Here is a 23417-nt window from a genome sequence, read left to right as displayed (position 1 = left end):
GAGATCTCATCCATGGACCACCGGGACCCCTGTGGGTACGTTGGAGAAATAATCCCCCTAGCCAGGGCACAGAAGTATGCATGTCCAAGTTGGTTCCTGTAAACACTGCTTCAGGAAGGTGGAACAAGTAAAAGGCTTCTTTTACAGGATAAGCGAGTGGATGCACTCACCCAGGGATTTGCACCCTGAGCAAACAAAGACCTTAATGGCCCAAAAGAAGAAATATCAGCCTTCCCGATAGTGCAGCACATCACTCGCTGACAAAAGCGGTGACACAGGTGGCTCCAGGAATAAACCAACCAAGCAGGTGCTTACATCTCAGTGGTGAATTGGATGGCAAAACACCAGCAGAAGCCGTTCCAGCTGGGAGACAGTGACAGGACTACTCGGAGGTGCAGAGGAGGCAACGTTTTTGGGTCCCAACAACCTGGAAGTGGTGGAAGCTTCCATGGCCACTGTTGGAGATGCTGGTCATAAACGTCAGGAAGCAGTTGTAAAACGGCCAGAACTATGGTCCAAAGTTGGAAGAGTGGTACAGGAGCAAGACAATAGTTTAGGTTCTCAGCATGGGGTCTGGCATGGATTCACATGGTCATGAATATTCCTTCCCAGGCTGGGAATCCTTGGCAAAGGAAAAAAGTTTCACTTCACTTAAAAACTGTATTTCTCCTCTAAACAAATCACTGTCCGCTGGGTCATACTGCCCACACCCAATGACAGTCCTCTCCCTAAGCTCCAACCCTGGTGGCCATCTTCAGATTTTTACTGCACGCTTCAGTGTTGGTGGTCCTCAAGTTGCTCTCCGAGCTATTTTCATGTTTTTTCAGATTTGTATCCAAAATAGTAAAAAAGTTATCCTTGCTTAAATATCTTCGATGCAGGACAGAGGCCGGCAGTGGGGATCCGCTGCCGGCGAAGTTCTTCATCCACTGTCTGACCATCATCAAAGTTCTGCGAAGGCCCGGCCCTGGGCCTACTTTGCACCCTTTCAAACATGAATGAGGAGAAGGAATGCCTAAGCCTCTTCAAATTCTGTGCGAAGTGTTGATTAAGGAACGTCTTCATTAATGCTTCTGTTGCCTGCATCCGGACCACAATGAGGAGGGATGCAAGGTGTGCTGTGGTCATTCGAAGAAAGCCAAGAAAGACTGCTACATCAAACTGTCAACGTGGCTTAAGTCGAGTAAGGCCACTGACTCAGCTGTGGGGCAAGAGTCGAGCATCATCTAGGACCGGCCAGTCTGACGAGCAAACTCCCTCCAAGAGGAGGTAGAGAACCTTTGAGGACACCCCGCTCGCGCGGCTCAAGAGAAGGCCAAGCTCCGCGCCGCTGCTTTCGCCGCTGATGCAGGAGCGAGTCGGGCAGAAGGCGATCGCCATCACCAGCGACCTCTACAGTGAACCGAACATCAAAAGGGTCCTCTTCAAAGACAAAGTCCCCAAGCCCAGCAAAATGCTGTGTCCTTGGATAAGCAGATGAAGGAAAAGTCCGGGGACGACTTGTCGAAGCTGGCAAAGACCTGACCTTGCAGCATGCCAGGTCAACTGAGTCGATGGCACCGTCGCCAAAAGCAGCGACGAGCTCATAGTCGTCGAAGTCAACAATGACTGCTGCGATAGCGCCGAAGGAGAGTGAGTCAGGGAAGGCCGTGGCGACCACTCCACGGCTGTCTGAGATACACCTGCGGAAGCAGCAACGAAGGCAATGGCCACCCCGTGGTCGGGGATGGAATCGGCAGCCGTACGGACCCAGCAGCCTCCTGAGAAGGAGGGAGGGAGGGAGGGACAGACCTACCTACCTACCTACCTACCTTCTGGATGAGATTCCCCGGTACGTGAATCAGGAGGCTGTCCCAGACGGACTGGAGCAGATTTACTCTATTGTCCTCGTCGGCACTAGATTGCTGCATGGATCACGAGGGGTCACCTGCGTCAACCCAGACCCGACTCTGCTGGCTCCGTTCACCCCTAGACATAGGGACGTGTTGCTGGATTCTTTTTACGACCCTGCACACACTGGTCACCGACATCCAGCAAAGGATGCCTACAGGACCTACGCCTTCATGGGACACACAGGAGCCCCGAAGGCTAAGCTTGCCCCCACCGAAAGAAGGCCAGGGTGGGGGTGTTGGTCCTAGCCATCTGTTAGGGAGACTTCTCATTCAGTGGCTAATTTCCCTTACCTAGTGAGTCCCTCAGCAGCTTTGCTGGATTTCTGGAGTTTTTCTTTTTCACTTGGTAAGAGTGTGAGCTTTCCCCCCACTCTTACCCATGTTTTGCTATGTGTATTTCATCTGTTTTTGTGATTTTGGTCTCTGGAGTACACCACTTCAGTAGCCCCCTTCTTTTTTGTGTTACACAGCACCTTCAGTGCAGTGACACAGGGTTGTCTTTTAGACTTCCCACTGACTCCTTTTCTGGGGCTGACTACTGCCCCCAGAAAAGGGTAAAGTTGCCATTAACTTTACATAGTCATTTAACCACAGATCCATTACACCCCATCTTACATGGAGTATTGGAAAGGGTTACTTCTTAGCCCTTTTTATCTGTACCTCCGAGAGCCTTGTTTTGCTCTTTTAACATTTAGACTTGGCTGGTGGCAGTGGTATCTACCCTATCTTTTCTACCGTGTTTATACTATATAAACACGGTATTGTTTTAGGCTATTTTATCAGCCTTGAACATAAACCCGCTTGACCAAATACTTTTTTATTTTGGCTCCGGTCGGGTTTATTCGCCATTTCTTTTTTGTTAAAGTCCTTGTGTTTTACTTTGCGCGGCAAACCAGGTTTGCCGCCTTTGTTCACCGTCTTTTGGCGGGCTTCTGCCAAGAAGCCCTCCTCTAGGCGCCTGGGTGTCTAGGTGGGCTGAATGTGAGGGAGGGGTGTAGTCACCCCCTGCACAGGGTATCCTAGGAAACCCAAGTTGCACTTTGCCATGATTGGCTGAGTTGGTTTTCCGGGCTGGACAACCCTTCTGATGCGCAATTGACAGCCAGGCTGTGTGAATGGGGGATTCCCCCATAAAAGGCAGGACTCTTGGCCTGGAAGTCAGTCACCACTGGAACTAAAAGGAACCGAAGAGAAGCAGAGAAGAAGACGGCTGCTGCAACTATCCCGTCCCGGTGAAGCCCTCCTGCAGTCCTGAGCTATCTACCCTTCGACGATCAGAGAAGATCCAGTCCGGAGTCGTCTTCCCTTGAGCCTGGTGGAGACAACCAGCTCCTCTTCCACAGCCAGAGGACCCTCTTCTTGGTTGAAATCGATGCACACTGCTGTAGTGGTCCGGATAGCCATCTGAAGAGCCTCTCCTGTTTTTAAGGAGCGCACCTTTTATTCAGTCGCTGCTGCTGGCTTCATTCCTGCGTAGTGCAGATCCCTCCAGACGTCCTTCTTGCTGAAGCTCCAGGAACCATGGGTCTGCAGGAAACTACCAGGAACAACTGCTGTGGCACCATCTGCTCCCTTGAATAAGGTACTGTGTTCTGCTTCGAAGAGCTAGGGTGAATCCCCTTTCTCCTCCTCCAAGGCTTGCCCTGATCTTCCCTCCTTCTTATAACTTTTGCCTCCTCTGTTGACAATATCTAAGTACTCCTGGCAACGTTGAATCTTGAACTGTCCGACTGTGATCCTCGACAACAGGAACCCGGTTCCACTTGACACTGGCCCCGGCCTATTGACTCTTGAATTTCTGTCAACTAGTGTTCTCTGATTCTGTCTGCCCTGACAAAAGTATTGCCTATGATTTTTGCCCCCAACTCTCTCTGGTTAACTCAGGTGCTAAGTGTGTTTTTGCCCCGGTAACATTTCTTGCCGCAGATACGTGTATCTTTAGTAAGACTGGACTGTCATTACTGTCAAAAAGTGATTGCATATGTATTCCCGGTAACGTCTTTTGTTTCACAACACTGGTCCGCTAAATCATAGGGTACTTACCTTGAGTTATACTATACCAAGTGAATTGGTTGGTTGTAGTGTATTTTACGTGTTGTTTTGCATTAATAGAAGTCTTGTGTATATAACAAATGGTTTAAAAATAAATGTACTTTTTTTACCTAAAGCCTTGAGTCAGTGTTTGCTTGAGTCACAGTAATTATGGTCCCTCTGTTTAATCTCCGATACTGCTCATATACTCTTGAGATGAGCCTGGCTGCTCCGCTACTCCTACCACTTTAACATAGTAGTACAGGCTTGTACCAAAGGTGAACTTGTATTACCACTTGTAGTCTTAATTGTGTGTAGTGGTTCCTAAGGGCACTGCACGGGATTATGCCTAACACCATCATCCGACGACTCCTCCACCGCGTTGCGAAAAAAGACACCACCCAGAGCTCTGGAACCGCATACAGACACGAGGATGGACGAGAACGACTACTTATGTTCGACGGGGAGAAGCCGCCCACGGACGAATCCCATAGGGCTACCCCACCCCATAAGTTGGATCCTTTCATTCTGTCATATCGAGGGCCTAAGAGCTGTTTCAGTTAATCCCTGAGGAGACCAAGAAAGAAGGCTTCCTATTGCAACTGCGTGAGTCGAGAAGGAAGACCATGTCTGTTCCTTTCCTGGATGACATCTTGGAGCAGGGCCTGGCGCTTATGAAAAACCGGAGTACGGCCCGACCAAGCAGAACATGCTGGATAAGTACAGGGACCCGGATTCAGCACCCAAGTTCTTACGGTCCCAGCCCTCACCCCACTCGGTGGTCCTGGCAGCAGCCAGCCAGAGCTCAGCGAACCCGCTGTCGGCAGCCATAGTACCTCTGGACCAGGAGAGGAAGAAGCTGGATGCAATAGACAAGAGAAAAATGTATACAGCCGTCTCTACCATCCAGGCCTCTAACGTCCTAGACTTCTTGTCCCGTTACGACTGGGAATTATGGTTCAAGTTGTGTCCTATTCTGGACTTCCTGTCTGAAGACCAGATGGTTGAGGCACTGGAGCTCTTTCAGAAGGGGGGCGGTGGCCTCGGATCACGCCATCAGTGGCAGTGGACAGTGTGGTTACGGGTTTCCCCCAGATGGGGAACGAGGTATCCCTACATCGTCAAGGTTTGTTGAAGGCAACTAACTTCCGCCTGGGCGTTCAGACTAAGGCACTGGATATGCCGTTCGACGGGGAGAACCTCTTCGGAAAGACGGTCGACGGATCTTTGCATGCGATGAAGACCGACACACAGACGGCACGCTACTTAGGAACTTTGCAGCAGCTACAGCCATCGACCTTTCGTTCTTCCAGAGGTAAACCGGGAAGATGCACCAAGGGTCATAATACGCTGTACCAACAGCCTCCACTCTCCTCTTCCTCAGGCGTACAGGGGTCGCTCTCAAGACAGCGAAGAACAGCGGCGGCGTTGGCTGCAGGACAGTGCTCCGACCCCCAAGCAGGCCTGAACAAGCCGTGGCCTCTTGCCCCCACCTAAGCACCCTGGTGGGAGGCCGGCTGGCAAAGTTCATCGGAACGTGGGAAAAGATCACCATGCAAAGATGGGTGCTGGACGCTCTCGAACAGGGGCACACCTTGGAGTTCCAACGCAGGTGTCCTTGTAGCCCGCTGGTTCAGGGACAAGAGCAAAACGGGCCACAGCTTCTGCAGGAGGTATGGGGCCATGTTACAGAAAGGGTCAATTGAACCCGTCCCCGAAGTGTACTCCAGATCCTTTCTGGTTCGAAAGAAAACAGGGGCCAGGGGAGGGGCGGCGGGGGTGGGTGGAGACCGATCCTAGATCTTCGTTATCTCAAAAAGTACTTGAAGTCCCAAAAGTTCTGATGGTCCCCCTGCAGCACGTGCTTGTCCAGCTGCAGCAAGGGGATTTTCTGACATTGTTGGATCTGGAGGACGCTTACTTCCAAATCCCCATTCACAAGACACACCGCAAGTTCCTATGGTTCGTAGTTCAAGGTCAGCATTACCAGTTCAGGGCTCTGCCTTTCGGCCTGAAATCAGCCTTGAGAGTGTTTACGAAGTGCCTGGGCCCAGTGGCGGCACATTTGCATCTACTGGGCATCAGGCGCCCTAGCGGGAGAGCATACATTGAAGACCGTACATCTGCTGACAGAATTGGGGTTCTCCATAACTATCCAAAGTCTTGCTTGACACCATCTCAGGACGTGTGGTTTCTAGGTGTCCGACTCAACATGGTGACCTGTTTGGCGTCGCCCTCAGAGGAGAAGGTGAGAGCCATACGGGGCAAGGTACAGCACTTGTCGTCTGTTCAGAGGGCGTCGGTTTGGTCCATCAGGATCTGCTGGGCATGATGTCCCCCCCCCCCACCCTGCATCAGCCTTGTTTGTCTGTACAGACTTCACATGAGAGCTCCTGGATGCGGGGTGGATGCAGGTTTTGGGGAACATTGTGAACAAGATTTTGCTCAACAATGAGTTCCATTGGGCGATACAGTGGTGGGGCGTACAGCCACATTTAATCCAAGGAGCTCTGTTTCAGGTTCCCCCTTACCAGGAGACGGTCAGCACAGTCTCCTCTCTAGAGGTATGGGGAGCCCACACCGGACAGTTGCACGACAGAGGCCTCTGGCAACCGGAGGAGAAGGACCTCCACATCAACGTTCTGGAACTTAGGCCCGTATTCTAGGCCCTGAAGTCTTTTCCCCCGTCGTTGAAGGGCAAGGTGGTGAGGATCTTCACAGACCACACCCACCACCATGTTCTACATCCGGAAACGGGGGGGGGGGCGCTCACTGGCACTTTCCACCCAGCACCTGTGGCGCTGGGCTGTTCGTCAGGGCGTGTTCCTCCCGTTTCATCTAGCGGAAGTCAATAACACCATCGCCAACTCGCTCAGTAGAGTGCGTTCATTCCACGAGTGGGAACATCGCAACAAATGGGGCCATCCCCAGAACGATCTCTTGGCGACAACGGCGAACACTAAGTGCCATAGGTTTGCCAGCAGGTTCCGTCAACCGAGGAGCTTGGGGTATGCATTCTTGCTTCCATGGAAGGGACGGTTCCTGTTTACCTCCCCTCGTTTCGACTCCTCTTCCGTGTGATGAACACATTCAGTCAGGGCCACTGCAGGATGATACTCGTCGCCCCGGCGTGGCGAGGCAAATCTGGTATCGGGGCTTAAGTCTGTCAGTGGCTCATCCATCAAGCTGCCGCTGTTCCTGGACCTTCTCGCCAGAGAAGTGGGTGGTGGGGTGGGGGGGCAATTTTGCTTCACGACCCAGAGTCTCTGAACCAGAGGGCATGGCTCCTGCAGCTCTAGAGTTTGGGGGTTATGCCTTACCCGCAGAATGTAACGACATCCTGGCCTGGGCCAGAGCCTTGTCAGCGTTGAAGTTCTATGGACATAAATGGAAACGCTTTTCTGTGTGGTGCGGGTGCTTACAAGATTACCACTCTGTGTGTCACGGCTCAGTAACTTCTACCATTCTTGGTTTCCTTGGCCAGAGCAAGACTGGCTCACGCCTCTCTTAAGGTGCATCTCGCCACCATTTCCAGGTACACCAGGTCTCCGGGCAGATCTTTACTGTGTTCTCACAGGCTTGTCAAGGAGTTCCTCAAGGGGCTCTTCAGGACTTTCCCACCGGTGAAGGCTTCTGCCCCGGCTTGGGAGCTCAATCTTGTGCTAAGTAAGCTCATGGGAGCTCCCTTCGAACCTATGCATCTCTCGTGGAAGACTGCTGCTTTCCTCGTGGCTATCACCTCGGCCAGGTGGGTCGATGAGATTCAGACCGTGTCTTGCAAGCAGACTTGCTTGTCTTTCCATGATATAAGGGTGGTACTGCTTACTCACCCCACCTTTATGCCAAAGGTACTGTCGGAACTCCACCTCAATGAACCTTTGGTGTTACCAGTCTTCTTTCTGAATCGGCCGTCGCTGACCGAGAAGGCCTTGCATTCGGTGGACATTGCTGATGCCTTCAAATTCTACTTGACATATACAAAGGATTTTAGTAAGACTTCTCAGTTGTTCTTCAACTTTGGACCTGTAAATCGGGGAAAGGCCTTGTCGAAGGCTTCCATCTCGAGGTGGCACTCCAGATGCATCATGCACTGTCAACGACTGGCTAGCAGCCCGCCTCCAGTCGGTCCGAGACCCCACTCCACCAGAGCCATTGCATCTATGACAGTGTTTCTCTTTGGTCTGCACCTACTCGATATCCGCGGGGCTGCTACATGGAGGTGTTAGGCAAGATTGTATGCAGTACCCTTTGGGTGCACTAAACAACCCTGGCCTCCCGGCAATAGAAACCCAACCTTTGGTATAAGCCTTCACTACACAGGTTGGTAGCGTGTGGAGCAGCGAGGCTCATCTCAAGAGGGGTCTATGTGAACTGTAGGGGAGTTCCACAGAGATTCACAGTAACAAGTATCCAAATAAATACAACCGCCCAATTCAAAGTCAGTTAACCCTTTCCGGAAAGGAAGGCAAACCACATAAGCAGAAGAGAGAAGTGTCATTCAGTGAGCCTAGGCCAGCCAATGCTAAACTAGCAAAAGTCAAGGTGAACTGAAGCACTTCTTGCCGTTAAGTAGAAAGTATTTTCCAATGTTTAAAAAGTCTTGGTAGAGTACGTCAAAGTAGGTCCACCAGCTGATAAGGCTTGTGAAGTAAAGAAGCTGACAGCAACTCTACACATGCAACCAAGCAAGTCTCCAACGAGGACAAGTGGCTACATAACACAAGGTAAGATTTCTAAGACTTTACAGTACCTTTAGGTTGAAGAAAAAGTGCAGCCGATGACTTCTGTTCCTGTGCAGCTCTGCAGATCTCGCTGCTCCTGGGCCTCAGTCGTGGGAACAAGAGAGTGGACTTCTGGGACCTCCTGCATTGCAATGGGACGGTCACTGCTCGCAACCGGCAAACTTCAAACAAGTGGCTGTTCGGTGTTTCCTGCATCTACTGCAAATGGCAACACTGCGGTTCCTGGCTGTCGAGATGGGCTTTCCTTGCCTCTAGGGTCCCGCACTCTGTTTAGGGGGCTCAGGCTCGGTCAGTCCTGCTTGGCAAGCTTAAAAGCAATACACACGAAATGGTGTTCCTCTCCCTGGCTATCCGGTTCCAGCAGCGACTGCAGTGAATAATCGACCAGCTTTGAGAGGATGTCCAGGTGGCTTACTTTGGAGTTGATTGGTCTCACCAACTCAAAGGGAGAAGTCGTCCTTGCGGGAGCTTCTCTGTCATTAAAAATTTGAGTTTCAGCACAGCAGCAGGGCTTCCCCGGGCAAATCAACAGTCCGGGAGTTGCAGCATGCGTCGTCTTAAAGTTCTATTCGGATTCCTTCGTCCAGTGGTCGACTCTGCTTTCCAAGACAAAAAGCCTTGCCTTTTATGCAGCCTGCTCCCATTCATTCAAGCCTAGCTGTCAGTCACCCAGCACGGTGTCTGTCCTTGCCAGACAGCCAGCCGGCCAATCACCTAAGAGTGCATTCCTGTCTCCTGGAGACTAAGCACAGGGAGTTTCGGGCACCTCCCTCGCCTCCTGCTCCCGCCAGACACCCTGGAGCCAGAGGCGGGCTTCACTCATGAATTCCGCCAAAGGCAAAATGAACAAAGGGACCAAACCTGGTTTGGCGCGCAGAGTAAATCTCAAGAAGGACCTTTCCAAAAAAGAAATGGTGAGAAAAGACCGGGACCATTTTTGCAAAAATGGCACCCATGGGTGCTTTACCGTGGCTGCGAACGCAACCCGCACTAAAATCCCATAATGGCAGTAAAAAGTAAATCACTGCCACTAGCCATTCAGTGAGGAAAGGGTAACATAAAAATGTTACATGAGAAGCTAGACAAAAGGGATACTAATCACTGCCGCTGATCCGTCATCTACAGAAACTTGAAACTGTGGCTAATACTGCCGACAAACCTCTTCACACTGCAAATGAGATTCGCTCCATCTGGAATCAGTCCTTGTAAAAATCTGTTTCTTGATTATATACAAGTAATAATACATTTTTTTTTTAAAAAAAGGGATACTAAGTAACCCCTCAAGCACCCTATTGTAAGATAGTGTGTGCTGGGACTAGAAAGTTACAAATGTAAGTAAAGTCAATTTCACTTCGCTTTACTGTTCTGGGAAACAATAGTTTATCCCCGATAAGGTAATTAAACCTTTGGGAAATCTGAAAGACTTCCCTGTGTCAGTACACTGAAGGTGCTGTGTGGCACAATGTAAAAGGCAATGCCTATTGAGTTTGTCAGACTCCACAACCAAAAGAAACAGAGTACAAAATCACATTAAAAAGCATGAGTGTGCGGAAAAGGGTCTCACTCGCTTCAGGTTAAAAGAATCAAGTCCTCAAAATCCAGCAAAGTTGCTGGGGGTCTCTAAGGTACAGGGAATTAGCACATTTCGGAGAATTCTCCCTAACGGGAGGTCCACGCACTCCTTCACAAGGGTCTACTGTGTCGACAGGGATTCCAGGGAGGAGTCCTGAGTCGGCCAAGTGGTGCTGCACAACCTGTTTATCTGAGGTGAGTCTGTTCCAGAGCTGAGTGTTTATTGCATCTGTTGAGCCTTGCCACCTACTGTGGTTGTGTATATGTACTGCTGTGTAATCGTTATTCATGGGCATGTGAATCCATGCCAGACCGCATGCTGAAGAAGGTTTGTTACTTACCTGTAACTATTGTTCTCCAGCATGGGTTTGGCATGGATTCACATGCAAACCTTCCCTCCTTTCCCCTCTGTGGCTCTTCTCGGTTCATACTGCCACTTTGCATGCTTACCAAATCTGAAGATGGCAACCAGGGGTGGAGCTTATGGAGAGGATTGTCATTGGATGGGGCAGTATGACCCAGAGGGCAGTGATTGGTTTAGAGGAGAAATAGTTTTAAAATGAAACTGTTTTTTCTTTTACCGAGGATTCCCATCCTGATGACGGGGACTATTCAGGAGCATGTGAATCCATGCCAGACCCATGATTGAGAACAATAGTTATAGGTAAGTAGCTTAAGCCTTATTTAACTACTTGTTTGGTAGCGTGCGCAGTATACACAACTTTTACATTCAATTGTGAGTGTGATACTTTGGCATTCATGCCAGGTGTATAATGGTGCCCAGTAACCGATGATAACTGGAGCACGAGACACCAGTATGAACAGACTGAGTCTCAAAATAGAAAATAGGCTACAATAGTTTTTGGTGCTAAAATCATCCAGCTGTTAAGTCAGCCTGCTGTTCTTCTAAACAGCTTTCAGAATAGAGGGAAGGTACGTGCCTAATATCCATATGCTCGGTTGCTTGCCAAAGGCCAGTCCACCAATGATACAAAAGGTCCAAAAACAAGCCAAGAAAGGATTGCCTTTTAGGATATCCTTGGGATTCTGCAGGTGCAATTCCACCACATGAATTAAGGTATTCTCTGCCACCAACAAGGTAAGAACACTGCTTTCAATGCAATGTAAATCTCACAGGAGGCATGGTGTCTTGGGAGCACCTTACCACTGAAAGGCAAATTGATTTTTGCGGCTCATCAGTGTGAGGCTTTGTTCGGATTAATATGTAAAAATGTGGCAGTAAATCGGTTCACTAATATGAAAAAGTACAGAGCCTATCGTCAGAGATGCAGTATAGTACTTTTACACTCATTGAAACATTTTTGATAAACCTGTTTTTCTCTTGCTTCCCCCTTGCTTTAACCAGGATTTCTTTCTAATTAATTCATTTAATACAGATCATAACGGACAGGACACAAGAGTAAATTAAAGTGTCACTATGTTGTCTCTTTTACTGACATAGTCTTGCTTCCATTCTTTCCAAATAATTGCTACAGTTTTTTTTTTTTTGCTGGTATGCTATGAATGAAAAAGACTGGATAATGCTAGATGGCAGGGAATATGGTGCTAACTGACGCGTGCACATCTGAATATGTTCACATAAATTCAGTTAATTGGTGTTTTATTGGTTATCATTTTTATGCTCTGCTTTTTTTTGTTTTCATTTTAATTCTTGCTGTGTAGATCTCTGATTACAGTTTCTTAGTAACTGATGTTTCATGTAGAGGGGCAGCAAGGGGGTGGTGGGATGCAATAGTCGTTATTGAATGACCTAATTCTATCATTTGGCAGAGTTCTAATACTAAATATTAATTAATGCTAAATGTACTTTTCTGACATTGCCACTTAAATGGCTAATGCATATTGTGTTTGTACCCAATTAGGTAGTGATTGAGACATTGTCTGTTGGTGCCACAATGTTACTTCCTCCATTACGAGAGCGAATGGAATTGCTGCATTCACTATTACCACAGGGTCCTGATCGATGGGAAAGTTTGTCAAAGGGACAGGTAAGATGCCTCAATTTCAAGAAATATATATATACTTATATACATATAGTAGTCTACAGTTTTTGAAATGGATGATTGGATGAATAAATGTAACTTTGGGAGTCACTTCTGTAAAAGAGGTATTACAATGGAAATCTTAGTTTCACATACATTTACAGTTTCAGTGCCTAATATAGAAATTGATATTACCAGGATATGAGTGATACAGAACACTGAGTCAGAGTAGATCACCAATGGGAAGTTCCTGAGTAGAATAATCATTCTACCGATTGTACTCTTACGTCCCGTCCCCTTTCCTCCATACTGCATGGGCGTCCCTTCCAAGGGACGGGAGACAGAACCTTTTTCACCAGAAAAAACCTTGTTCCCGTTTAAATTTAGAGGCACGCAGGGGTGCGTCCCTGGGAGCATGCGCTGCCATGACTCCGCCCTCCGGCGCCACACCCAGGTCCCCTTTTCCGCATCGACGGGAGCGGGCTGAATTCACCAGTGCTCCTGGGTTTGGTTTCGTCCATGTAATTCCACGCCCGGATACTTCCTCTCTTCTGTCTTTTTATCATTCAGGTACTTGATCCTCCGGTGTCTCGCTCCTCCCTGGCGCATGTCGACTTCTACAGGGTCCAGCAGGTGTCCATTCTGTGACGGGCTCTTTCCAACAAAAGACCCCCATGCCCTCTGCCTCACGTTGCTTTGGCCCAGACCACAGCTGGCAAGCTTGTACTGCATGCAACACGCTCTCCTCGAGGTCTCTGAAGAACACACTAGCCATGTGCAGGGAGCTCTTCCAGAGATTGCCCCCAGAGGACCTAAAGGACTAAGTCTATCATCGATCCAAGCCCAAGGTAGGGCTGCTCTTTTCCAGGGCACCCCGCAAGGGAGACTCCTTCCCAAGGACTTGACCGCGCAGGAAGGACCACTCGGGTCCTCATACCAGCACGAGTACAGAGGCTACATCAGCTATCGGCTGGCAGGCCGAGGAGGTCAGTTGATCCTCCCGGTGACAATGTTGAGGGGCTGGAAGGTTCTTTTACCGGGTCGTTACCCGAGGGGCCACACCCTAGTACTGGCAACATGTCCGAGGGGGCGCCTTTACGCAGTTCTACCAGCAGATCCGCTGAGGGCAAAACGCCTACCAGGCCTCTGCCTGAGGAACGGGGTAGGTCTCATGATCCACAGAGTCCTGGATGGGGCTGGGCCCAGTGAGCCAAGCAACACGACGCAGGCACGTGGAAGGCAGCTTGACAAGATGGCCGCCGCACCTGAAAATCCAGACATCGGGCTGACGCCCCTCCAAGGAAGGTAGGCGGAAAGGACTGTGTGTCGAGGTGGGACTGGTGTCAACCAGGTATGTGGCCTACAGCTTATCCTTCCTTTGTGCAAGGCAGGTTGCAGCTGCGCCCATACGGGCATGGCATGCAACGGCTCCAGCAGTCGCCCGCTACCCCGTCAATATCGCCTACCACCAATCCAGCCTTTGAGGACCGGTTCTTTGTAAAGTTCCTCGGGCTCATGAAATCTACACAGATGGGGTCATCCTCAGTGATGCCAACAGGGACTTGTTCCCTCCAACTGTCCCGCTGGCGCCTCGGGCCCCAGTACAGGCTCCTACGGTCCCTGTTCAGCCTCAGCAGCCCGCTACGCCCCCCCCCCACACCCCCCCTCCCCCCAGCCGAATGCGCAGGCAGTTCCGTACCAGCCCCCGGCTCCGGTGCAAACCCCCTCCGGTGCCGGACCCTCTAGATCCACAGGTGAACGAACACAAGGCATTCCACAAACGTCTGGCAGGGCTGGCAGAGTAATTGGGCCTTCCTCAGCCTGAGGAAGAGCAACCAGCAGAGGGGGGTCCTCGCGGAAGTCCTGATGCTTTGTCCTGTTGCCAGAACAGGGATCCCAATGCAGAAGGACGTAGTTGCCTTTGCCAAGAAGGGTTGGCTCAAGCCCCCACTCAGCCCAGCCGATGAATAAACGCCTGGTTGCCAAGTACAGGCAGATGGAGGGGGATACACTCTTGCTATCGGCCCATCCTCAGCCAAACTCCTTGATGATCGCTGCGGCATCACTGTACTCCAAGCCTCAGACGTCCTCAGCCGCCTCCTCTCCTACGCTGCTAGGCAAGGAGGAGAAGATATTGGAGGCGTACGGGAGGAAGCGTCCTTGCACCTGCGTCAAGCCAATGCGGATGCCATGCTGGCAGCTGTTGACCAGAAGCTCTGGCGGGATATTGCGGATTTCCTCCCAGCACTTCCGGCGCAGAGCCAATAACGATTCAGGGCCGGATTGGCAGAGGCCAAGATTGTGGCACAGGTCATCATGGAGTCCACTGTGGCCCACATTGACAGCTCTGGCCGTGCCATCTGTATTGCCACAGACATGTGAAGAGAAGAACAGCCTGGCTCCGTGCTACGAAATTCATTCCGGATGTCCAGGAACGCATACTAGATCTTCCGTTCGAAGGGGGTGATCTCTTCCACTCCACAACGGACGAGGAGCAGGATAAAAAGAAAAACCGCTCTCAAACGGCCAAGTCTTTATCCATCCTTACAAAGGCCACCCCCAAACCGTACACCCAATCACAGCAGCGCTCTGAGAAGGGGCCTAGTTCCGCAGCTTCCAAGAGTGGAGGTCCAGGCAGCCTGACAGTTCGCCGTCCCAGCATCGGCGCAAACAATAAAAAGAGGGGGGGGGGGGAGTAAGGGCTTTTTCCAGTCCTCCTCCGCCCAGCCGCCTCAGAGGGAAAGAAGGTATGACGCACCCCTCCGGGTCCACGTGTCTCCATTGGGGGGCAGGCTTGCCCTCCCTGCACATTTCTGGTGCCAGAATTTCCCAGACCCCTGGATCCTCTCTGTAGTCTCCACGGGGTATCACCACCCTATCCCACCCTCTCCTCCCTCCTCCCCTCTCACAGGTTGGGACAGCAACTCTTTTGGCGGAGATCCTGTCGCTCGTCGAGAACCAGGCAGTAGAGGAAGTCCCACCCTCCCAGCGAGGCTTGGGCTTTTACTCCAGGATTTTTCCCATTCATAAAAAGAACCAGGCAGGCCTGAGAGGTTGTTCTGGACTTTTCCACCCTCAACCTCTCCCTACCTCTAAAAAAATTCAAGATGGTTACGCCAGCCTTGATAGCCGATGCGTTGTGCAAGGGGGACTGGATGTGCTCCCTGGATCTGAAGGACGCGTACCTAACGTCCCGATCTGGCAGCCTCATTGTTCCTTTCTATGATTCAGGATCATGGGCTACCATTTCCAATACAAGGTGCTTCCTTTTGGCCTCAACTCAGCCCCCCAGGGTCTTTACCAGGCTGATGAACACAGTGGCGGCCCTTCTCAGGTCGCAAGGCCACCACATTTACCCGTACCTAGACGACTGGCTCATCAGGGCTTCATCTCCAGAAGCAGTGCACCATACTTCCCACGCTCTTATGAACACACTGAGCTGTTTTTTTCACTCCACCTCAAGAAGTCGCAGCTGCAGCCCACGCATAGACTGACCTTCTTGGGCCTCATTTGGGACACGTGCTCCGAGGAAGTTTTTCCCTCGGAGGACAAGATCACGGCACTCAAGAGAGCCACGTCGCACTTACTCAGCAGAGAATTGACCTCGGCCTGGTGGTACCAACACCTACTGGGTCTCATGGCAGCAGTCCTCTTGGCCGTCCCCCACACGAGACTCAGGATGAGGAGGATACAGCTGCACTTTGCAGCATCCTGGAACTAGGCACAGGGGCATCAGTCAAAGATGATCAATGTTCTTCCGTCGTTTCACCCAGACATCACTTGGTGGTCCGGGGACAGCAACCTGAGGACGTGCAAGCCTTTCTGGCAAACTACACCACAGGTCACCATCACCACAGACTTCTCTCTCAAGGGTTGGGGGGCCACTCTGGATGACCTCTGCGACCATGGCACCTAGACCCGGCAGGAGTACCACATAAATTGGCTGGAATTGAAGGCCATCTGGCTGGCGCTGAGGGCCTTCCTTCAGGTCATCGAGGGCAAGGTCGTCCTCATTCAGACAACTCGACCAGCATGTTCTCTATCAACAAGCGGGGAGGTAGCAGATTCTCTCCCCCCCCCCCCCCCACTGTGCAGGCTGGAAGTCGTCGTATGGTAATGGCCCCTAGAGAACATCTACCTCCCTGCGGTCCACCTGCCATGGGAATCCAACCTCAGGCTGAGCAGACTGGGAGCGGACAACTACGAATGGCAGTTGAACGACCTAGTGGTGCAGGAGGTCTTTCACAAATGGGGTCACCCCCAGTTGGACCTCTTTGCCTCCGGGGCAACAAGAAGTGCCAACTGTTTGCCTCCTGGCAAGGTTAGGGCCCGGGCTCCCTGGGCGATGCCTTTCAGATACGGTGGGACGGGATGACCGCATACGCCTTTCCACCCACTCCCTTGATTCACAGGGTGATATGCAAGATCAAGGAGTTGCGCCTCCTCAACATCAGCCTAATAGCTCCATGGTGGCCAGTCAGGCCATGTTTTTCGAGCTGCTCAGCCTCTCGTAGAGGCCTCCCATTAGCCTGCCGATGGGCCCAGCACATCTTCTGGCATAGCAGGGGGTGGGTCCTCATCCCTGCACTAGAGAAATTAGCCATCACAGCGTGGTACCTGGCAGCCATTGGGGCTTACAGAAACTGAGAGCTTTTCGTCTTCCAACCCGATTGTCAAACTTTTGACGGGTCTCGCCAGGCTCTACCCACCCATCAAGAAGCATATAGTCTTGGGTGCCCTGGCGCACAATCCATTTGAACCTATGGCGTCCGCGGACATCAGGCGTCACCATTAGGACGGCCTTGTTAGTTGGCCTCACCTCAGCTCGCAGAATCAGCGAAATTCAGGCGCTGGTCACTTTGGAGCCATACACTACGTTTCACAAGGACATGGTAGTCCTGCAAACGCACCCAATGTTCTTGCCTAAGGTGCCTTTACAATTCCATCTGAACGAGCAAATTGTGCTGGCCACGTTTTTTGCTGAGCCTAAAGACGAGGCGCAGAGAGTTCGGCACTGCCATGCTGTTGGGCGTGCACGGAAATTCTACTTGGACAGGACGAAGAGCTTCTGCAAGTCGGATGCTTTATTCGTTACCTTTGGATGTTCAAGACCGGGGTATCCGGCATCCAAGGCCTCCATACCCGGGTGGATGGTCTCGGCCATCATAGAAGCCTTCGAGGGACAGCATAAGCCACCTCCGGCCAACATGCATGCCCACGTGATCAGAGCCAAGACAACTGCCATCGCCTTTCAGCGGCATGTCCCCTAGCAGGTCATAAGCAGGGCGGCCACCTGGGCCACCCCTTCGGCTTTCTGCAAGCATTACTGTTTGGATGTCGGCTCAAAATCAGGTGTGGTTTTCGGACAGGCTGTTCTTAGAATGCTGTTAGCTCAAGGAGGGTCTACTCTCCACCCTGGGGCTACATTCAGTTGTAATCGCCCATGCAGTATGGAGGAAAGGGGACGTGATGTAGGAGTAATTATAAGTTACTCACCTTAGTGACTAAGGTACTCTTAGTCCCCTTTCCTCCATATGTCCCAACATCCTCCCCCCTAATAAAACTGGTGTCATTAGGCAATGTTAATCTATTGTGACGCGTCTATGGGGACTGAGGTGAGGCGCCGGAATGCGGCGTCAGGGCAGCGCATGCTCCCAGGGCTGCACCCTTGCGCGACTCTAAATTTAAAGGGGAAGAAGGTTTTTTCTGGTGAAAAATGTTGTCTCCCGTCCCTTGGAAGCGACGCCCATGTAGTATGGAGGAAAGGGGACTAAGGACTAAGAGTACGTTAGTCACTATGGTGAGTAACTTATAATTTCCTTAGTAATTCTTAGAATAGCCATACTGATATTCAAGTTGATGGATTTAAATATGTATTTTACTTTATTTCAAAGTACTATTGCATTTGTTTTACAGAGAATGCAGCTGGACATCATTTTGACTAGCTTGCAGGATCATACGCATGTGGCTTCCCTCCTTGGCTATAGTTCACCGCCCGATGCTGTTGAGGTTTCAACATTATGCCTTAGCTATGGAATAACCCCTGATCAACAATATGCTACTCAAGGAAGCAATCCAGACACTCATCTGGCTGAAATTCTAATGAAAACTCTGCTACGGAATCTAGGATTTTACACAGTAAGCCTCATTTCTGTTGTGCTTGTATTTTTGGTCTTTCATTTTTTTCATATTAAGCTACTCAACTTTACCTTTACTAACTTTCTTTCAACTTGAGCTTTGTTTTTAAGTAATTCTCTGGTTGAAGTTATAATCATGATTTGAGTTTTTAAGATTACAAATTCCCCAATCCATCTGTTAAGTATGTCTGTTGTGTCCATTTTACTCAACTATTCTTGGCAGAGCATCCACCTGCTTTCTCACATTGGGAGACTAAGGGACAGCACTTTGGTATGTTGTCTTCTGCAGACAACTTGTTTTTCTAGCTCAATTACCCCCACTTAAAACTGCCTGCCTTGGTGAGTACAGCTGTCTTATCTTACAGTTTTCTTTCTCTTTATTCTTTCTCTCTTCCATAATAGTCTACGTCCCTCCTCCTTCCCATCTTCTTGGGAATCTGGCTTCTGCATCTGGTCTTCACAGAAAATTGTGTTCAGTTGGAAAAGCCTAGCACCACTTGTACTCAAACATCCCATCCCTTTTCCTCCATACTGTATTGTTGCCCCCCAGTGGGAGAGGACTGGGGGCTATAGTACTGCAAAAGTCTCTTATCCTTTACATTTTGAAAGCATGCCTGTGCTCGGGCGTGGTTGCTCCTTGCACTTAGGGGGCCAACAGTCAGTCCCCTTTTCCATGGTTGCCTTCACTGTAGTGTTGAATTTTTGGCATGCTTTCCAAGTTTTTTTTCATTTCTTCTCCCCGGCCTTCTGTGCCCTCGGGCCTTCTGGCATGTGTCTTCTGTGTGCTATTCCAGAAGTGTCCTGCAAGTCCTTTCCCCACATCTGACCCGCACACATTTCATCTGTAATGCCTCAGTGCAAAACACTAGTGGGACAGTTGTGTTGCTTGTGACGCACTTAATCCCGGGGTGCCTTTTCTCAGTGGTCTCCTCAACATTTAAAGATCTTCACTGATAAGTACTTGTCATAGATGGCCTTAATCCACAGACAAGGGAAGCTAAAGTTTAAACCGATGTAAAAGGATAGGCTTCTTTTGTTTAAATTTTTTTTATTATGCATTGGTTAAGAAATCAACCTTCTGCATCACATGATACATACAAAAACTTAATATTTCGTTAAAATATAAAACATTATTGGACATTTCATTATATGAAGTACATATGCACAAAATAAAAGCTTTATCATCAAATTCGTATAACACCAGACAGCTGGCAGTTGCGTTATCTGCCCGCCTCAACATCTCTTTCCAAATATAAAAAGCCCCCGCCGTTGCAACAATTGACCTTGCGCAATAAATATGACTCCACAATTGGTCGGAGGAACCAAAATCGTACCCCTTATTATATAACTTGGTCAAAATTGGACATGTGAGCACATGACAAGAGGTTTCAATGGATCGCTAACATAGCCTACATACCTGTAATGGTAGTGTGAAAAATGCGAGCCAGAATAACATGGCGTCGATGCGCAGCCATTTTGAACACTCATCTCCCATTACAGTAATAAAGTCTGCGTTTCTGCGGGCCTCACAGAATGAGCAAGTCGAAGGGAAAACAGAGCAAGGTCATGAAAATATTATGCGAGTGGACTAACTGCAGAGAATAGTTATTGTTTTGTCCATTGAAGGATGAATACAGAAGGGGAGTCGGAGCGCACTGCAGGTGCGTGATAATGGGTCTGGGAATGCATGCGAGAGAGAGGTGTGCTGGGTTATTCCACTTCTAACTGGATTTTTCTACCCTCTGTCTCTTCGACTTGTGATCTGCTTTTCCGCCGAGGGCAGAACTCAATTGGGAATGGCAGGGGAATGCCCCCATAAAGGAGAGGGCATCACAGAGAAAGTTAGTTGGATGCTGAACAACGGGTGATGCAGTCTCGCTGAAAGGGAGGACGTGCCTCTAAAGACCCCGTTGGACGCAGTGATCTCTTTGCCTACCTGCTGAGGGACTAAGCAGTGTTGCTGGTGGCCGAGATGAAGTTTTCTTCTGCCTCTTTCCTAACAGTGAAGTTACCTATATTCTAATTTCTATCTATATATCTATATGTTTTGGTGTGTGTATATATATATATATATATATATTTCTGAAGCTTGTGGAATCTGATTAGATCACATGCTGTGCATAGGCCGAGATCTACTGGAAGCTGCGGAATATTAGTTTGTTTTTCGAAACTCGAAAATGGGCGGCGACACTGGGTGTGCCAGTAATACTATCCCTAGTGTGACGTCCACTGTACCCAAGATCCCTCACGCGTCTAGGACCCTCAGACTGTTTTTTTCCTCCATACTGGTCGGCAGCATCCCACGGAGTTCCCTGGCTTTAGCCATAATTTTGCAAAAGATCATATTTCCCCATTTTCTTCATCCCAACGTCGAGTCACCGAAGTTCGACGCTTGACGCCGGCCCGGAGAAGAATACAACCGTTGAGAGCTGCACAACGGACTTTGGGCCTCGGAAGGCCTCTGGCCTTGGCCCTGCAAGTAGGGAGAGTGGGGGGGTGGTACATACTCTATATATACATTTTCTTTTATTTTCCTACACACACTAGCCTGCTGCCACAGGGTGCGTATGGAGGGTACCCCTTTCCAATTTTGCCCCAAGTGCAACCACAAGTACCCTTGGGTTGACACACGCCATCTGTAACCTCTGCTTGCCGAGGGACCACCTCGAGGCGAACTGCAGAGACAAAGACTCTAAAGGACCGTCCAATCAAACGTTGGGCCCACCACGCCAGGCAACGAGAGGCCATGGAAGCGGAGGGCGCCTTCAGTGGTGGCAGCGACGCCGTGCTATCGGACGGCGAGGGCAATGTGCCGTCGAGAGACAGCCAAGCGCAAGTCCCCGAACTCGGAAGGTTGTCCGGCAGGGCAGCTATGGGGAACACCCCCGGCAACACGAGCGCTACCCACACCACTTCCACTAAATACTCTAAATCTAACCGAGACTCGACGCGCGTGTTGAGTTCCCGGAAAGAGGCACACAGCGAACGGTCCACCGAATCGGTGTCCTCTGGGCGTTCTCGATCAAGATCGCTGCATGACCCCAGGCAACCATCCACAGTTGCCAAGAGTGCTTCGCTCACTAAAGTAACGGAAGGTTCGATCGTCGGAAGATAAAGCCGACCACCATCCCCAGGCCGCACTTCAGGAGTCGGCGTCAGCAGACCGCGTGACGGCTGCTCCCGTGTCCCGACCTCCATACTCTAAGGAAAGGGACACTATCCCCGAATCTCGACGCCAGACGTCGAAAAGCTCCGAAAAGGTGAAAACACCAGGGAAGCACTCTTCCACTCACAGGGAGGGGGAAAACAGCAGAAGAAACATTCTCAGCCTTCATCTGCACCACAGAAACATAAAGACAGGTCACAGTCTTCTGTACAATTATCCAAGACCCCTGCACAAGGCCATAGGTCCAGTCAGGATATAGCAGGGCAACCCTCCCAGGAAATAGTAATCCCCAGCTCTAAAGAATGGTCAAGTGAGGATATAGACAGTTATGTCTAGAATGTCATCCCTAGCAGACTTCTATGCCAAGAATCCAGAGCACTTCCTCTCCTAAACCCCTGACGGGGCTACTCCCTCAGGGTCTAGGGACCCCCAACCCCTTGGTAAGAAACCTCGAGTTGAGGCGCCAACGCAAAGTCGGTCTTCTGACCCTTTCTACGTACAGCCATACTCTCAGTATGATGAGGATCCATTACTAAATGAGGATCCAGAATTGGCCACGTTGGACGACCAAACTGGGATGGATTACTATGGGGATGACGATGACCAAGAGGAGGACAAAGATGACCCAGAAGTCTACAGAGTAGACTCCCCAGTAGGCAAAGAACCTCTGGTTACCAACTCTCCTGTTGACAACCAACCTCTTAAATGAGGTTTGGTCTAGAGCGGCAGAACACTTTCGCATAGATACTCAGGGAGCACAGGAGGAGAGGGACTTTGCCGAGGAACTAGTGGGAGAAAAGAGACCTGTTGCCCAGGCCATCCCTATTCTCAAGTCTATACAAAGAAGAATAGACCCTTCCCTTCTCAATCCCAACCTCACCAGGGCAATAAACCCCAGGATAGAAAAACTTTTCAGGGCAGCCCAGTCAGACGTGCTGTACATAAGGGGGCAACTGAAACCTGACTCCCTGGTAGTGACTAATACCCGAAAGAGGGCGGGAACACCACCATCGTCTGAAGCTCCCCCCCCCGACAAGGAGAGCAAAAAGATCTATGGGTTGTGAAGGAAGGTAGCCTCCACTTCCGCCTACCAGGCAAGGATTGCCAACTCCACCACCCTGCTGGCAAGTTACAACTGCCATCAGTGGGAAGAAGTTGCGGCACTCATCGACTCCGCCCCGGAACCTTTAAAAGGCCAGTTGGCTCAGGTTGCGTCGGAGGGAAGAGCCGTGTCCGGTTGCATACTTAAGGCAACCTTTGATGCTGCGGATAATGCCGGCAGACTGATAGCAGGGAGCACTGTTCTCAAAAGGCATGCTTTGTTAAGACAATCTGGGTTTAAACCCGAGACACAAGCATCCTTAATAGACAAACCGGTGGAGCTGATCTACTGTTTGGCACGGTGGTAGAGGATGCATTAAAAATGCCAAAGATGAGTACGAGACTCTCAAATCCCTTGGCCAGTTAACCAACAAACCCCCTAATCAAAGAGGGAATGGCAATTTTCGTCGCCCACGCGGCCAAAATTCACAAAGAGGCTCCAACTATTCCCAGGGGCAGGGTACACCATGGAATAACAACCAGCAGTCTACCCAAAGTTATGGCAGGGGTAACAAAAATGCACATTGTAAGGGTAGAGGCAGCCCCAATAGAGGCGGCGGCACGCCCCCCGCAAAACAGTGACATTCCGTTCAGGGTCCCTTCTCACACATCCCCAGTCGGGGGACGCATTTCCAACTTCACCCAGGCTTGGGAAGGGATCACTTCAGACAGATGGGTGCTGTCCACAGTGTCCGCAGGATATTGCATAGAACTGTTAGAGCGTCCCCGAAACCACCCTCCACGTCAAAAGGTACATTCCTTAGACCACCTGA

General features: G+C 50.3%; 1 protein-coding gene across 10 annotated transcripts in view; it reads left to right on the top strand.

Moving 5' to 3' along the window:
• Positions 1-23417, top strand: part of HERC1 (HECT and RLD domain containing E3 ubiquitin protein ligase family member 1) — a 3379312-nt gene that overhangs the window by 532087 nt on the left and 2823808 nt on the right. For all 10 annotated transcript variants that reach the window (XM_069624399.1, XM_069624403.1, XM_069624396.1 and 7 more), the window contains exons 13-14: positions 12121-12246; positions 18157-18378. In XM_069624399.1, the coding sequence (XP_069480500.1) occupies positions 12121-12246; positions 18157-18378 (348 nt within the window). The remainder of the gene's footprint in view (positions 1-12120; positions 12247-18156; positions 18379-23417) is intronic.

This window comes from Ambystoma mexicanum, chromosome 11 (genome assembly GCF_040938575.1).
Source record: "Ambystoma mexicanum isolate Mex_15411 chromosome 11, UKY_AmexF1_1, whole genome shotgun sequence".
NCBI classification, from domain to species: Eukaryota; Metazoa; Chordata; class Amphibia; order Caudata; family Ambystomatidae; genus Ambystoma; species Ambystoma mexicanum.
The sequence above is the reverse complement of the archived record's forward strand: the minus strand, read 5'-3'. Positions and strand labels throughout refer to the sequence as shown.